General features: G+C 35.9%; 1 protein-coding gene across 3 annotated transcripts in view; it reads left to right on the forward strand.

Annotated features, from left to right (window-relative positions):
- Positions 1 to 383: 383 nt before the first annotated feature.
- The window catches only part of LOC306881215 (kinesin-associated protein 3-like), a 44313-nt gene continuing 26148 nt past the window's right edge, over positions 384 to 18548 (forward strand). Inside the window, exons 1-9 of one of the 3 annotated variants that reach the window (XM_079435195.1) lie at positions 384 to 536; positions 14115 to 14246; positions 14338 to 14489; positions 14636 to 14697; positions 15665 to 15806; positions 15972 to 16071; positions 17487 to 17611; positions 17703 to 17801; positions 17895 to 18073. In XM_079435195.1, coding sequence (XP_079291321.1) covers positions 15725 to 15806; positions 15972 to 16071; positions 17487 to 17611; positions 17703 to 17801; positions 17895 to 18073 — 585 coding nt within the window. In that variant the 5' untranslated portion in view covers positions 384 to 536; positions 14115 to 14246; positions 14338 to 14489; positions 14636 to 14697; positions 15665 to 15724. Of the gene's footprint in view, positions 537 to 13571; positions 13789 to 14114; positions 14247 to 14337; positions 14490 to 14635; positions 14698 to 15664; positions 15807 to 15971; positions 16072 to 17486; positions 17612 to 17702; positions 17802 to 17894; positions 18074 to 18548 lie in introns of those variants that run through there. The other 2 variants (XM_079435194.1, XM_079435196.1) reach the window with 2 other exon arrangements.

Genomic DNA, 18548 nt, shown 5'->3' on the forward strand with positions numbered 1-18548 from the left:
TCAAGCTTTGCAGCTTTATTACTTTAGAAATGATTGCAACCGCTTGTCATGTTTTTTATAGAGCTCTGTCATTCACAAACAAGCCGAATCATGCAACACTAATAGTCCAATTTGGTTGTTCAATTATGTGCTATTTGCCTGAGGTTGGATGTGTTGTTTGTTGAAAAATGGAAAGTGGTGGATTTAATTCTGGGTAGATCTAAGAAAGGTCTAAATTTAGATTGGAGTCGTTTTAAAAAGCCCAGATCTAATTAGGAATGCATGTAAACCCCATCCCTCACATAACAATGCACAGTTGTTTTCATGTTTGGTTTGTATTAGGGAACAAAGGAAGTACATGGTGTTCTGTTGATCAAAACCATTGAGAATGACTCAACAACACCAGACAAGAGCTGGCAGTCTGTGCACATGAGGAGCAAATAAAGTGAACTCTGGCACTGCAAAACCCATAAACCTGTGCAAAGCTCGGAGATTCTGAGGAAACCTGGAGAAAAGTTACAGATTGGTTTGGAATCGCTGCTTACTGTTCACTGAAGGTATGTTGATTGATTATAGTTGATTGTAGTAGGCGAAAAAGATTATGTGAACACAGTAGTATGTCCAAATTCACAGTATCCATAAAACAATAGGCAAAAATTCTCTGGATAAACTACTATTTCTGGCAAGTTTCTGAAGTGTGCATCTGGTGGACACTTTATTGTCTCATGAGTGCTTTGTGAAAATGACTCATCTGACACTGGTACATAGGTCACATGACAATGACAACATGACAAATGTTGTATGTCCATATTACATTCATATTACACATATTCATACTATATAGAACACACGTTTTTAACAATCACTAAGTAATTACTTATTAAAAAGAAGAGTATGCATTTCAGATGCAGCCATGCTGTTTAGAACCCGGCAAGCAAAATTTTGATGGTGCTAGTTGCTGTTGATCTGATGGACCCATGAACAAATGTCTAATGGTTTTAACTGATCTTGGGTCAGGTTTAATCATTTTGCAAAGTAAATTTGTTCAATTGATTCAAAGTTTCGAAAATATTTGTTTTTATAACTACTATAAAGTGTTTTCTGAAGGAATGTTGAATGATTAGTCAGTGTGCATCAGTGTTTTTTAACTAATCATTTGAGTGAATTTGTTTTTGGCTGCATTTGCACTGCACGCTACTCTCTTTATGGCAGAAATAATAAGAGAAGCATGCTAGTACACAGTTATAAATTCATTAATTGACTCACTTATTTTGCTCCTGAAAGAATCAGCATTTTTTTAACTAATTGGTTAAATGAACGATTCAATGACTGATTCATAAAGACAGACGCTGTGTTCGAAATCGCCCCGTATACCCTCATTCACTATTCCCTACATTAGTCCACTTGTCAAGTTGAGTGAAAGAGTGAAAGCATTCACCCATTGAGTATGCAGGGCTGCTACTTTTGGATATTTTCTGTTTGCTGTTTCATAATTATTTGAAAGCTCCAGTAGTAATGAAAAGATTAACCTTGAACTCTGTCATTGAATCTAGCATGCATAAAAAATCATTAAACTGTTTAATAATAAATTAAACATAATTTTACCTGTATGCTATTCGGCCCTATAGTGTGTTCACATTGGACCAGCGGTTTGGAAAATGAATGGATGATTCAACTGAAGGTTGGCGAGGTGTGGGAATTTAGTCTTTATGGGTATTCTCTCGCTAGCCGTTGAATGTAAATCAATTGCATACTCGTTATTTTGGTGCACTGTAGGATTGGAGTGCACTCCATAAAGTTCAATATGGTTTCAAACACCACGACAAATGGCTGTCCCCTCCAATTCTGCCCTAGTTAATGGTGGGGTATGTATTTTTTCAAAAAAGCTTAAGAAAACTGAGTCGGCTCCAGTACCAAAACAAACTTGTAGCCAATCAGCAGTAAGGGGTGTGTCTACTCATGATGCTAGGAGAGAGCGCTCAGTACGCATGATGGACATTAGCCGAGCCAAGCGACAGAAAGATAGAGATGGCAGATAAAAAACAAAAGAGGAAAATGTCTGCGGAACAAAAGAAGCTTACACCTTGTGTACACCGGACGCCATGCTACGCCGCAACAGCTAAAGTCTGTCTACACTAGACGCGACAAAGCGACCTTTGAAAATCATTTGAAATGTGTGTCAATATGTCATAAATAGAACGTGGCAGCAGTTTACTGTCGGGGATTTGTCGTGTCACGACGCCAAGGTTGCTTTGTTTCTTCTCGATAGGTGAGTAACACTGGTTTTGCTTTGTTTCACAGAACTAATCGTTGACTGGAATGCGTAAATATGTGTGGGGCGGAGCTATCAAAATAGGGACGAGACAATTTTGGGGTGGGGCCGTGGTTGTTTTGGTGATTTCAAATATGGCTACCAGAAATCACTTACCCCACCTTTAAGTGTATAGGGGTGATTTCAGACACAGCCAGTCACATGTTTTGTTCCTAAATGAATCAGTGTTTTGAACGAGTCATTTAAATGAACAAGTCAATTATTCACTTAGACGCTTGCCGCCACTTACTGGTGTAATGATATAACCTGCAGAAAAAAAAATCTCCAACACTAATGGAATCTTGCTGATTAATGTATTTAATTTAATTAGGAATCGAAGGTCAAAGGCTTTAACCAAAAACATCTTTAAAATGATTTTTTAAGTCACATAAGTGATAAATCACATTAATTAGCCTCATTTATGAGGTTCTGTGCATAAGAAGACATGCATGCAGTGAAGAAAATCCCAGTCTTTTTGGCATTTACAGTAAACTCCAGACTCAGCTGCTTTTTTCAAATATCATTTTTCATAATTGCAGGGAAAGATAAGTTTTTGAGAGGGAAGCCTGCAAATAGCCTCCCTGTGGTGAGTGTTGTCCGTGTAAACAGGCCGGTTGCTACGGAGCGGAGCTGTCAGATGATGTGTGTTATTGGCACGGCGCAAGCGAGCCCGAGATCAGAGCATGGATCTGGGCCGCTTCTCCACCTCGCTCCCTGAGATCTCTTAAAAAGCCATTAATGAACATCTGGTTGAGATTACTTCAATATTGCCATCAGCAAGAGAGAGCTGGCAAACATAACAACCCTCTATGTGTGGCTGCACTTTTCCCATTTCTCCCCTTCACTCTGGGCTTAAAATAGTTTATGTGCTCTTTTGAGTATCATTTATGATAATGAGAAAATAAGCAGCTGGTACAGACTATTGTTCCCTGTGAACCCTGATCTAATATTGGCCTCGTGTGGTCAACCTAAATGCACTAAGGCGGTTAGTGCCACCAATGTCACATTTTCTGTAGCCCAAAATACATTACAGCAGAGGTGTTGCTTTTAGGTATTTGGTATGAGAGTATTCATAATGGCTGTTGTTGTTTATAAGATATGTTGAAAATCTTGCATCCTGTTTTGCACATTTCCATCTGCTGATTCACTAAGCAGGATGTGGTTTAGGCTGTTAAAGGCATTGTGAAAGCTATTAATAAATGAGTCATTTGACCCAAACTGAGATTTCATAATATGCCATGTTTAAAAAACACTAAAAAAAACATGCTTTAGAGGGCTGTAAATAGGTCCAAATAAAACACAACTGCATTTCTGCACTAGCCACAGGTGTCCCGGACTGACATTAATTTGTACTCTTCATGTTCTGTTGATATATGATGACTGTGACTAAATGATGACACAAATCAGCAGGCACAGTTCACGTATAACTCATTATTGTTCATGAAATGTACATGTAACCCTTTTGGATATGGTCACAAAATTTATTTCAAAGATTCAATTTTATTAGTGTGAATGAGCAACTAAAACTTAAACTAAAAAGTTTAAGGCCATTAAACTAAAACTTGCCTTTTTTGATTAAGCAGGAAGGGTCATCGTGGTAGTTTCTCTTTGTAACCAATGACCAATTAAAAGTCTTTGGTTTTCATCGTTGCAAATCATTGCACTGATTTACATAAAAATGTAACATAAAAGGTGCTTTCCTGTAGCTCAAATAGTAGAGCATGGCGCTAGCAACGCTAAGGTCATGGGTTCGATTTCTAGGGAAAGCAATAGCTGATAAAATGTTAAAACTGTAACTTGAATGTAATGTAAGTCGCTTTGGATAAAAGCGTCTGCTAAATGCATAAATGTAAATGTAATATCTTCAGCAGGAGAGAAAAATACCTTTTAAACTTGTGTAGTACTTGTGTATACAGTGCAAATCAATTGATTGGTGTTTTTAAAGTAATTGATTTATTGGATTAAAATATGTGTAACCACATCTAATGCTTTGCATTCAATACTTTTGCCATTTGATTTGGTGTTTCCTAGTCACCATAAATACTGTATACTGTCATATTTTACATTTATCAAAAATACAGTAAAAACAGTAATACAGTAATACTGTGAAATATTTTAACAATTTGGATGGACTCTTTTTTTGTTTTTAAATATTATGTTATAAGCAAAATGTAATTTATTCCTTTTTAATTACTTTTTAACAAGTCATTTCTCCAGTCTTCAGTGTCACATGATCCTTCAGAAATCATTTTAATATGCTGATTTTCTGCTCAAAAAATATTGACACATTTTACTTAATATTTTTGGTGGAAACTGTGATAAATTTTTCAGGATTCTTTGATGAATATTAGTTAAAAAGAACAGCATTTACTTGAAACAGAAATACTTTGTAACATTTTAAATGTCTTTTGATCAATTTAATGCATCATTGCGAATAATAAACAAGTTTACTGTTACATTCATGATATTTTATAGCTGTAGAATTATTATTTAATAATTCAATATGAAACATGTTAGTTTCAGATTCAGTATTACCATCACCTTTTGTGCGCTAGCTATAAAACATACTTTCCCCCTTAACATAAACAACTGAAACACAATGGGAATATGACTATGTTAATTACTATGTTAAAAAAAACAAAAACTAAAAAACACGGAAAAAGGGACAACAAAAGGATAACAAACTGTTCAGGCTGTTTAGAGTTTGTACGCATTGTGTCCCTTCAACCAAGCGTGCAGCCAATAAAGTCCACTGAGAAATGAAAAATGTCTTTATGGCTAAGCTTGAAAAGATGACAGATCTCAGCATCTCACACTAATCAAATCCTCCTGCAGTAGCCAGGGCCAGTGAAATATATGGAGCTGACCACAAAGAGTTAAGCATGTGAGAGTGTGCGCGAGACTTGCAGCGTGAAGCCCACTTGCCATGTGTTAAAGTGAGTTTAATAAGTGCAGCAGAAGCAGCAGTTAGGAAGATTGAGTGATATATGTTCCATATGGAGCTGAACTCTCTGAGCCTGTCAACTGTGAACCAGTACAACACCAGCAGGCCACTTCAGGGGTGTCATAACATTCACTCTAAACACACTCCTTATTAACTTATACATCTATCATGGCTGGATCTCCCAACAAGATCAGGTGTGAGTTTCTCTACCCTTTAAATTAAAAGAACGTGCTAGTTTTGCTGTCAAGTTTTCTGTTGGTCTCGTGGATAGTCACAGTTTAGTTCATTGTTTAGAAACTTAGTTTAATTGTAAAGCATTTCAGATCAACCATGTCTCTCCAAGCACTGACTTCTGAAGCATCATGACATAGTTCTTATACTCAGTTTATGCAGTCTTGACCATTGGAATGCATTGAAGATGACTGTCTGTCTAGACTATGACAGAAACTGATGCATCATTCGGTACTCAGATTAACTGAATATGCTGAACTTCCTTATGCTGGTTTGTGGTGCGGTTTCTCTTGCTCTTACTGTGGCCTCTAAATTGTTGTTGTCTGGCTGAGGTCAAAATAATGCTGTCTCTACCATGAGGACCTTTTAAGAGGTAATATTGAACTTGCATGTATGTTTACTGTCTTATGCAGAGCTGACTAATAAAACATTTAAGGAAAAAACTGCTGAATGTTAATTTAATTTAAAAAAAGAAAAATGTGTTTAAATTATTCAACAATTAAAAATGTATCTATATAAAATGCTATAAAATTACAATTGATTTTTTTACACCAAAGCTGAATTTTCAAAAGCCATTACTCCAGTCTTCAGTCACATGATTCCTACGGTGGCCGAGAGAGCTCAACGCACTGCAACTTCAGAAAACACATGCAAATAGAAAAAGCACCAGCAAATCAAAAAAACATCTTCATCAGTTTGACAGCAGGTGCTGCAAATGCTCACAACACAAACAAATAAAGAAACGCACTGCAAATGCTCACAACACAACCAAATAAAGAATTGTATTTGCAGCGGGTTTCTTTGTTTGGTTGTGTGCATTTGCAGTGTGTGTGTTGTCAAATTGACAAAGTTGTTTTCTTAATTTGCAGGTGTTTTTCTATTTGCAGCGCGTTGAGCTCTCTCGCCCACCATAGGATTCCTGAAGAATCATGTGACACTGAAGCTTGGAGTAATGGCTTTTGAAAATTCAGCTTTGCCATCAAAATAATAAATTGTAATTTTACAATATTTTTTGCAGACTTGGTGAGCATAAGATACTTTAAAAAAAAATATATTTTTTTTTTCAAAGGCACATTATTATATTATAAAGAAAAAAGCTTTTGACATTTAAAAGTACCCAAAATCCAAAACATTACATTACATAACGCATAACAGCTTAAGCCCAAGATTCTTTTTATCCTTGAAATTACCGAGATCCAATGTTATTTTTCTGTAAGAGAGGCTTAATTCACTTTCAGAGAGAAGGAGAACACTCCTTTGTTCTAACTTTTCCGAGACACAATGGAAGTGCTTCTTTTTCTGAAGGAGTACCTCCAGAGCCATTTAAAAGGTTTCATATTTTCCACTCTGCGTGTCCAGGACATTTACAGTTGGCGTCAGAATATCAGTTGGTCTGAGGGGAGGCACTTTGAAGTGTTTGTGGTATCACCACATCTGCGAGCAAGATGTGCGCCCGACGGGGAGGGGGTGTCGGGGGGTGTTGAATATTGCCTGTCTTCTCCCACACCATGTGATAATGAACAACATTCCTTAACTCTTTCTGGAGCAGACGCACGTTGTGAAACTCTTCCCATCTTCATTCCACATCAGCACCGACATAAATCTGCACACGGAACTATGATCAGTGGCCATGTTTTTTCCTCTGATTAATGATGGACTTGGCCAAGGTGCTTATAAGACTCAAGGGGAGCCTCCATGCTAAGCAGTCCTTAAGTGTTTTCAGAAGGAGCCGCCTCAGGAGGTTACGGTGAAATGTGTCCTACAAAGATTTACATTTCAACAGTTATTATAATATAAAATGCAAATAGGCTAAAATGCAGTAAACTGAAAAAAGGGATCGTCACCCAAAAATAAAATTCCTGTTATTATGTACTCACCCTCAAGTTGTTCCAAAGCTGTATGAATTTCTCTCAGCTGTTGAGCACAAAAGATCTTGAAGAATTTGGGTAACCACATTAGTAGCTGACTAAAGATTACAGAAGTCAACAGCCAATGTTAACTGTTTTGGCTGTGTTTCATAACACAAGGTAATAAGCTTGGTACTAACCTGCTTCTAAATTACAAGTGTGCAGTATTGGGGAGTAACTAATTACACTACATGTAACGGAATTACGTAGTTTAATTACAAAACAAATGTAATTGTAATCAACAGTAGGCCTGGTTCTACGGGGGTGCTAAACGAAATCAATAGCACCCTCAGTTAAACATTTGGCCAACGATGTGTTATGGTTTGCGCTCTGGAGATCGGTTTCTATTTCAATGTGTTTTTGCAGCATTGAGCAATGTAACCAATCACAGACATATCTGTTGATTTCTTGAACCCAACAGCCAATCAGAGGCATTTAAGTTAGAATCCACTCACCAAGCTCAAATTTTGAGTTTTTGTTCAGGTGTTGTGTTGCACAAATCATCTCATTATAAGCAAGTGTAGACGCGATGTAAGAGATTCATTGTAAATAAGAGATTCATTATAATGTAACTTTGTGAGATCGAGATGAACTAAGTTGAGTGACTGCTTTTAAGTGATTATAAGTGGCCAGCAATGGATGGATGGGACTAAAACCTTTATTTAGCCCTATATATACTGTATATATATTAAGGTTAGAGCACCCTCACTAATTTAAGAAGCACCCTCTGTGATTTGATTCGGGAACCGGGCCTGAGTAACAGTTATTCGAGAACTGTTTTATTTTCTATTTGGGTTTATTTATATGATTTATTGTTTAAGATTAACAGTTTTTTCTAAGGCATTGTTAGATTCCAGTGTTTCCTGTCATAGCTATGCAAAGATTTGATTTAAAAACAGTATCACAGCTATAAAAAGTAAAAAACGTAAAAAGAGGTTCTAAAGTCTGATTTTGTGGTGGCTGTGCTTTAAAATGAAATTATTATAAAGTTAATTCAAGTGATGAAGGATTATGAAAGTCTGACAGTAATCAGTTTGAAGGAATACTGCTTTAAAAGTTTGAAAATTAACAATTGAAAACATTATAAATTGAGAAAAGTAATCAAAAAGTAATCAAATGTAATCAGTTACATTACTTTAATATCGAAATAGTTACACTCTTTATTACATTTTATATAGGATAACTTGTAATCTGTAACCTATTATATCTCCAGTAACCTTCCCAACACTGCAAGTGTGAAGCGTACCTTTACCCTGGGTTAAAATCTGGGTTTAGAATAACGATAACCCAGGGTTAAACACAGTGTGAAAAGCCCTTTTGTTTTATTTACAGCTTTGATTAATTATTTTTTACAGTGCATGAATGGTTTGTGTGGTGATGTAGTATGAGGGGCCCTGTGTTTGATCCCATATTGTTCTGTTACCTTATGCATATTATTGGTGTCAGACGTGGCGTGCCGCTCACCTACGGGTCATACAAGGCATGTGCATAAAACATGAGAGGGAAGCCAGAGAACTGAACGAGTGTCAAGTAGCTCTTGAGGTGTACTTCTGAAGTGAGTGTAATGACCCTGAAGGTCACACAGTGAATAAATGTTCCCTCAATATTCTGGGCACAATTTGAACAAGCTCAGCCAATATAATTAAGTTGCTGTTTTTTAATAATAATAAAAAAAAATGTTTTCCATTTGGGATCAGTATTCTGATGTTTTTTTCAGTCTGTCAAAACAGTAAAAATTCTAAATATAGCTAAATACCTTATTGACTCAAATTGTCAACAGTAAAATCACACTGTTATGAAGTACTGAAACAAACAAGCTGGCTCGTAAATGTAGGGCAGCACCAATCCAGTCAGCCCACTGGCACCACACATATCCCACAGTCTGACATATGAAAGCTCAGTTACAACAGAACCACAGGACAGCAACTTCATCAACAGTTCAGTCTGCAATAACCATAACAGCCACACCACAGTCATTTTCTAATTTCATTGATACAAATGCGCTGCCAGTAATATGCCAAATGGGACGCCGTTTTCATAAGCTCTCGAGCTCTTCTGCGTTTCTCAGACAGACAGCAGTGGAGTCATTTGTAACCATTATTAAAGTCATATTTCACAGCTTTGCCTCTAAATCACCCTGAAATGTTTCAAATTAGTTGGATTACTGTTTTACTTTGCTGTTACTGCTGCAGTGCGTGCTAGACGGCTCTAATGTGTCAGAGGGTGGTTTGCAGGGTGGGCCGGGGAAACAAGTATCGTGTTTCGTGGTGGGACAAAAATGTGCCATATAGCAAATGACTGTAAGCAGAGCAGGCACTCTGTGTGTTGTTGCCATGATATATGGTGAATCCTCAAAACATCAAAATCAGTGAAATCATTAAAAGTTTAGCCCCGACTGTAATGCATCTGGACGTAAAAGTATTTTATGAGCGCAACGTTACACCTGAAAATATACCTAAAAACACTGGCCAGCTTTCAAAGGACATCGTTGTCTGTTTCAATGTCTCTTGTGTCTTATGGAAAGACAAGAAATAAATGTGGGAATAAAGTTCTGAAATAAACATCTGAACATTACAAAAAATGTAACAATCAGTAAATAAATAAATAATTGAAAGTTTTGCCTTGACTGTCATACATCCAAAGAAAAAAATTGACCATGAATACAACTTTAAACCTATGCTTTAAATGTCAATCTGTTGTCTTATGGAAATATTAACATTTGCTCAACTTGTGTTTTATTTAGCCAAATATGTTTTCTTTTCTTTTTTTTACCATTTATTTACCTTATCAAAAATAATAAATGAATGAATGAATGAATCAATGAAAGAAAGGTTAGCCTTGACTGTGATACATCTGAAGAAAAAAAGATACCATATGAGTGCAACTATATAAAGTTTGGTCTGTTATCTTATGAAAATAGTAACATTTGCTACATGTTGTTGTTGTTTTTTTAGCCAAAGATGTTTATTTCCCATTTATTTAACCATTTATTTACTAAAAGGTTCTTCCGATGTTAAAGGTTCTTTATGGAACCATTTAGACAAACAAAGTTCTTCTATGACATCGTGAAGCACCTTTATTTTTAAGAGTGTAAATCGGGGGGGAGGGGGGAGTAGTGAAGTGTTAGACCTAAAATTATTCCTACATAAAACCAAGGGTCAGCATTGTCTATTTCAATGTTTGTTGTCTCATGAAGACATTAGTATTTACTTGCTTACATTCTTACTTTATTTAAAGTTTAGCTCTGACTGTGATTCATCTGAAAAAAAGAAAAATTAAACCTAAAAATGCTAGCCAGCCTTCAAGGATCCAACTGTACATGGATCCAACTGGATGATTCATTATGAGAAATGAAAACATTTAATTATGGTAAACTGGTTTCGGGTAATGCTATGACTCATGGGTGAGCCAGCATAGATCATTATAGTATTGTATAACTGGTAAAGGTCACTAGACTGAATCTGTGGGAATTCATGCAGAGAGTATATCCGCTGTCTTGTGCTATAGTCCGCTGAGTTTAGTAACACCACTATATACAGGCCACCATGCTGCTGACATCGTTTTACCGTTCCCAAACATTACGGATTCTCTCAGTCTTTTCAAATGTAACACATTCTATTGGTGTTCACTGCTGAAATGAAGATCAGCATGAAAGTAAGAATGGCTAACATTTATGGTACAGCATAATTTAATATTGCTCATAATATATTATAAACATCTGGTGACTTGGATTTTGTAACACTGTCCAATAGTAAAATACAGCAACGCTATTTGTGAAACTGTAGCAGGAAAACTCCTCAACTAAAAGTATTTTCTTTTAAAATTCACCAAAGGGGTTTGTATTGTTTGTCAGAAAAAACCTAATCTGTCATCCTATTTTGGAGTGTAAAACAGAGAAGAGTTGGAAATATCAGCAGTATATAAGAATTCTGCAGCTGGACAGCTTTTAAAACCAGCAATGCCAACAGGAATCGCATCTCACTGAATATAAATCCATCCATAAAATAAGCCAAATCAAACACACAAACACACTTTAATGGCATAGTCAAGTGTCCAGGACTTTCAACATGACACAAGCAAAACCACAAAGAAAATTTGACTTTTCATTTGGAAATCCGAGGCCCTGAAATTGATTGAATCACTATAATTTATTATTTACTGTATTGCACTTAAAAGACCAGCTAATCTCATACTTTTAGAGTCAGATGGCGACTCTTCTCTGGAGAATGCAACTGCTTTCTCTTAAGCAGAAATTAAATTACTCCCTACTATAAAAACACATTGCTAAATAAATCAGTTAGTGCAGTAATATAATTAATGCCACAATATGAATTCCTAATGAAGAAATGCATGTCTGTTATTTTGTGGAAACATTAACATTCACTCAAATTACTGTAAAACTATGTTAGACAAAGCTGTTTATTTACCATCTATTTGTCTTATAAATAAATAAATAAAATAGAAAGAAAGAATGAGAATTAAGAGTATAAGAAAAAAAATGAAACGAGTCATAAAAATGCAAGGTTTTACATGTTACCCACATGAAACCAGCTTGGCTTTATAGATCAGAACATCTTGAAAATCTGTGACTCTGTTAAGGTTTTAGGGGTTACCATCTAGAGTGACTTAAAATGGGATGGTCAAGTGGACCACATGTTGTCCTTAGCCAACAGAAAGCTTTTTGCTCTCTGCCGGCTAAAGAAATCTGGTGTTCGAGATCAAGAGTTGGTTATCATCTATACAGGGTATGTGTGCCCTGTGTTAGAGTATGCAGTACCAGTTTGGCACAGTTCACTGACTACTGATCAAATTAAAAGGTTGGAAAGTGTGCAGAAACGGGTCTGTAAAATCATACTGGGACAAAGGTATCCAGGATATTCCGACGCCCTCTCCCTTCTTAGATTGTGCACACTAGCAGAGAGACGAGTCCAACTGTGTCTTGATTTTGCTAGGAAGCTATACAAGTCTAGTTTTAGAGACTGGCTACCACCACTCAGGGAACAGTTGACTGGACGCCAGATGAGAAACTCAGATAAACTAACAATCTCCAGATCACGAAACAGAAAAAATCAGGATATCACCTATTCCCTATTTGTGTAGACTTTTAAATGATTACAGACTTTAAAAGAACTTCATGCATTCTTATGATGTATTTTATTCATTTCTTTCTTTGTTTTTAATTTTTGGTATTGACATTTTATTGTAAAAGCAAAATAATTCAGTGTCCTCAAATGAGAAACGTCTTTGGGTATCTGTAATGATGCTGACAAGTCAATAAATCAATAAGAAAGAAAGAATAATTATAACAATTATACTCCCTACTATAAAAACATTTCTAAGTAAATCAATTACTGCAGTAAAATAATCAATCTATATGAATTCATAATGAAGAAATACATGTCTGTTGTTTTATGGAAACATTAACATTAACTCAACTTACTGTAAAACTAAAAGAAGCTGTTTATTTATCATATATTTATCTATCTACAAATAAATAAGAAAGAATTCACGAAAGAAGATATGCCTGTCTGTTGACAAATTTGTTCAACTTACTGTAAAACTACGTTAGACAAAGTTGTTTATTTACCCGTTATTTACCTTATCAATAATGCACAAACAAACAAATATGAATTTCCAATGAAGAAATGCAAGTCTGTTGTCTTATGGAAACATTAACCTTTGCTCAACTTACTGTAAAACTATTCCAGAAGCCATTTATTTATCTTATCTTTATCAAAAATGCAGCAATGAACGAATGAACAAATAAATATACTTTAACTATTTCTTAATCTCTTCCTGTTTTAGCTTATACTATTCTAACCAATGTCTGAAATTTTGAATTATTACCTTTTTACGGTGAAATTGCTTGAATTCCTCACGTGTAAGTCGTTTTGGATAAAGGTGTTAAATGATGTAAATGTAAAAAACATGACTGAATGTGTTTAATCCAGCACTTCAGCACTTTAACATGTATCACCCTTGACTACAGTTGTGAAAATCAAATCATATGTGGATAAAAACAAATTATTAACTTCGAGCTTTTTGTTCCAACAATTCTTTTTGGAAACACTATATCACATTACCATGTGTTTATTAATTATGAAGTATTTTTTAAAGAGGCACAAAGCTTTGATTTGCAGTGTGTGGTCTCCGGTCCTGCAGATGGCATCTGTCGCTGATAGCGGATCAGTTCAGTGCGGATGTGCGACGCTTTGATTCTCTTTCATGTCAACAACCTGAACAGCAGCCAAACAGACCTCTCTCGCTTTATTATTCACATGAACGGAATAAGATGCAGCCGGACGAGTCGCAGTATTTGCAGCGGTAACTACAACATTTAGCTCAAACGTGCATCACGTTATTCGCATTGGGTTATTTCCATCTATTAAAGGGGAGGCTATCACCTATTATGATCTGTGAGTTTACCCTCACCGGTTTTATTTTATTATTTTATTATATTTTCTATAGTCGTAACGTAAATCTGTGTCAAATTCATTCGCTTCACTTGCAGATGGGCGTGGCCTAGTGTAACCATCCCGTTATAATACCGGTGTCTCTGCTCAGCTAGACATTTATGTTACATTTTTGTGCTGTTTCCTAGTCATCTGCACTTAGATGAACGCTCTTACTTTGCCCAGGAATGCTGTTTAGGCTTGGCAGCTCACTGTAGGGTTTGAGACACTGCCAGTGTTTAATGCAACTCACTGTCACATCCGATCTTGATCTCTCCTGTGTCTATTAGGAAGTGTAGGACTGGTGATATAGATGTGCATCCAACAGAAAAGGCTCTTGTGGTGTACTATGAAGTGGCAGCATCCATTTTAGGAGAGGTGGGCAATGCCAGGCATGAGGAGAAGAAAGAGTGCCAGAAAATGTAAGCAGAGATAAGCCCATACAGCATGTTACCTTCTCCATTGTTGTATATAATACAACTTTTCTTTACATTTTCTCTGTGTGTTGTTTAGCATCCGTCTGAGGAGTCTGAATGCCAGCACTGATGTATCCGCTTTGGCTAGAAAGGTGGTGGAAGAGTGTAAAATCATTCATCCATCCAAGCTGGCGGAGGTGGAACATCTGCTGCTGTATTTACAGAACCGAAAGAAGCCCAGCAGTAAATGTAAATACCTTTTTAAAACTTAATTCCCAACTTTTTTTTTTTTTACAACCTACAATCTATTTGTTTTAGTAACATTTATTTATTTTCATGTATCATATCACATATAATGGTGACAGTATTTGTTGTTTCATGTTGTATGTCCTTAGTGGAGAAGAAGGAAAAGAAACCATCGAAACCTAGAGAACTTCTGCCATTTGAAGGAACAGAAGTACGCACATTTTAAATTACACATTTTTGAGAAAGTGAATGTGTTGTGATTAATTAAACATGAATAATTATGCTCATTTTTAATACGTTTTACACATTTATTTGATCTTATTTGATATGATAGCTGACTTATTCTGTTCTGTGTGATTTTTACCAACTAATTCAAACCGGATTGAAACCGATCCATAATTCAAGTGTCGTCGTCTTTCCAAATTATATATAAACCAAACCCAGATGGTATGTTTAAAGTAAAGTCATTTGCAGTTTCTGTTTGGTGTAATTTAATCATTATTGAAGCTCAACAAATAATGAAATCTCACTCACAAGTAAAACAACCTCCTTGATAGAAATGTTAATAACAATGGAGGACTGTGTATTTACATAACAGTAATACTACTTACTTTCTGTATGTGTTAACTCTGACAAACTAGCAAATCTCAAATGCTTGATTGGTGAAAAATATTAAATATATTAACAGCCAGCTATAGTGCAAATTGACCTGCATTCATACAGTACACTTACGTAATGCCTATATAATACTATATAGCAAATATCAACAGCCTCATTTTATTTTTATGTGACTATATTATCAGCTCTTTATGTAAAGTTGGATATGTAACTATGTCCAGCTTTATCTACATATATACATTATTCACATTGGGCAATATATTCTACAGTATATATATTATATAGCATGTCTCAACTGCTTGATTGCTTGAATCATTGGAAAATGTCAACTGTATTATTGCCCAGCTCAAATCTGCTAAATGTGACTGTAAGGCAGGAAGATATTAAGGTATTATAAACATTAACATCATGGTTTTTTGTAAAGCTGCTTTGAAACAATGTGTATTGTGACACAATACATTGTGTAATTTTTGACAAGCATAAATATTTTAGTTGATTGAGAGCTTTGATGGTCCAAAGTTGTCACTAAAGTTGATATATTACCATAATACTATTTTCAGATTGACGAGGAGGCCAATATTAATAAAATCGATGATTATATTGAGCTGTTGTATGAGAGCATGTCTGAGAAGATTAGAGGCTCCACTCTGATCCTCCATCTGGCCCGTAACCCTGATAACCTGGAGGAGCTCCTACATAACGGTAACTGTTTTTTGTTCAACAGTGTTATTATTCTGCAACAAACTGTCATAAACATATGAACTGCCACATAACAGCAGGGATTTCAGTGGTTCTTAAAGCTCTTGCAATATATGTTTGATTTTGTCAGATTATCCAGTTGTTTGTGACTATTTTGATGTTTTTCAGAGGCTGCGCTTGGAGCTCTTGCGCGGGTTCTGAGAGAGGACTGGAAACACAGTGTGGAGCTAGCAACTACTATCGTCTATGTCTTCTTCTGCCTCTCAAGGTGCATCATTTCTGTACAGTTTATTTTTTGTCTTAGTTGTGGTGCTTTTAAGGGCCTAAAACAGAATCGAGTAGGCAATGTTTGAAGAGGATTCAGTGTGCTGACAGCGTGCTGATCTTTATTATGCTGTCAGCATGGTGAAGTGAACTCTCTAGTGGCGTCTCTAAATTCAAACTTTTTTAGCACCATTAAAACACAGCTTCATCAACTAATTCAGTGCTTCAAAATTACATTTTCAAATGAGCAAGTTTCTTGTGAGCAAGTAAGTCTCTGTGGGGACAAACAGAGTTTTACAGACACTGTTGACAGTTACACAATTGAATGGTTGGACAGTGGTTCAACTTTTAAAAATAGTATACATCTCATCTGTTGCACTCCATTCAGCTGTTTTTGAACACAAAGACAAATGTGTCTTCCTTAAGACTGACCAGTTACCTAGCCAATCATATAACTCTTTATATAATTTCTTTCTTCTTAAATTAAATTTTTTTTCGGGATGCTTTAAATTGGTCATATGTGGCAGTAAAAATTTCTACATTGTTACAAAATATTTCAAATAAATGCTGTTTAAATAAAATAAAATCACGGTTACCATGAAAATATAAAGCAGCACAACTGTTTTTAACATGAATAATTAGAAATGTTTCTTGAGCACTAAATCAGGATATTAGAACGTCTTAAGGAACATGTGACACTTTTAGTGCGAAATTTCAGTAAATGGATTTAATAATAAATAAATTACATTTGAAAACAAATAGAAAATGGGTATTTTACATAGTAACATAGTATCAAAATATTACTGTTTTTACTGTACAAATAAATGCAGTATTGGTGAGCATAAGAAACTTCCTTTAAAAACATTGACTCTTGCTCACCCCAAACTTTTTAACAGTAGTCTAGAGAGTTTTGGAGGATTAATATACTACTTCCATTTAAAAAAAAATATAGAAGCAGATTGCACACCAGATATTCTCATATAGCTCTTGTATAAGGTTGAAAGCCTTAAGAAAACCTTGATATGCTCTCAAAACATCTTTAGTAGCTGCAGATCAGGTTACTGCTTTTACTGAGATAGCTGTCAGCATTATTTGAGCTATGAAAGTGTGTGCTCTCATTTGATGGTTTTCCTTGGCTCTCATTTTCAGATGGCTAATGTGGAAATTTCTTTCCGCAAGCTAGAATGACTTTGATGTTTGAAGGATGTATTTGAAATGTATGATGAGTTGTTTGGCCCGATCTGTTTATGTACTAATCAGTACTAGAGTATGAAATTCATCTGGCACGTCCGTCTCGGTGTCTGTGCATACCAGCCATTGTCTAGTTCTCCGATTGTATCGCATGTATCAGTGTCTGGTCGAATGTGCCAGGAGAGGTCGGAGGAGGACAGACCCTCACCACTTGTGTTCTTCCTGCAGTTTCGCGCAGTTCCATGGGCTCATTACGCACTATAAGATTGGCATGCTGTGCATGAACATCATCGAGCATGAGCTGAAGAAATATGACCTGTGGCAAGATGAGTTAGAGAAGAAGAGCAAGGCTTATATCCTTTTTATCAATCTCTTTGCAATCAAAAAATGAATAGCACAAAATAAATGTGTTAAATGAACTAGATTACTCCTTAACATATCCACGTGAAGAGGACCCCGAAAACCAGAGCTTGCGGAAGGAGTATGAGAAAACCCTTAAGAAATACCAAAGCTTCCTGGTCAAACAGGAGCAGCTGCTGCGAGGTACAGGAAGTGAAATATTTTATTTGCCACAGTTCAGTAGGAATCATCCATGAGGCCTTGTTTATGTGTTCTTCTTCCTCCCCACGGCTCTAGTTGCGTTCTACCTGCTGTTGAATCTGTCTGAGGACACCCGCACGGAGCTCAAGATGAGGAACAAGAACATTGTGCACCTGCTGGTCAAGTCTCTGGAGAGGGAGAATGAGGAGCTGCTGGTGCTGGTGGTCTCCTTCCTCAAAAAGCTCAGCATCTTCTTGGAGAACAAGAACGACATGGTGAGATCTTCTTGGTGCAGAACACATCAGAAGCTTTCAAATACAATTTCATGAGTTAAGAAAACACTTAAACACTGCTGGTCAAAAGTGTGGAATGATTATGGTTTTTGAAGTCACTTGTGCTCACCAAAGCTGCATTTATTTGATGAAAAATAATCTAAAGCAGTACTGGTTATATTGTGAAATATTATAACAATCTAAAAGAACTGTATTCTATTTGAATATATTTTAAAATGTAACTTATTCCTGTAATCATTAAGCTGAATTTTCAGCATTCATTACTCTAGTCTTCAGTCTAGTCCCATGATCCTTCATAAATCATTGGTGCAAAAAAGATAGTAAAGACATTTACAATGTTATAAAAGGATTTCTATTTCAAATTCTTTTCTTTTGAACTTTGCATTCATGATATCACTGTTTCCACACAAATATTAAGCAGCAAAAGCTGTTTTCATCAACAACAATAAGAACCATT

This window comes from Barbus barbus, assembly GCF_936440315.1.
Source record: "Barbus barbus genome assembly, chromosome: 15".
In the NCBI taxonomy this organism is placed as follows: Eukaryota; Metazoa; Chordata; class Actinopteri; order Cypriniformes; family Cyprinidae; genus Barbus; species Barbus barbus.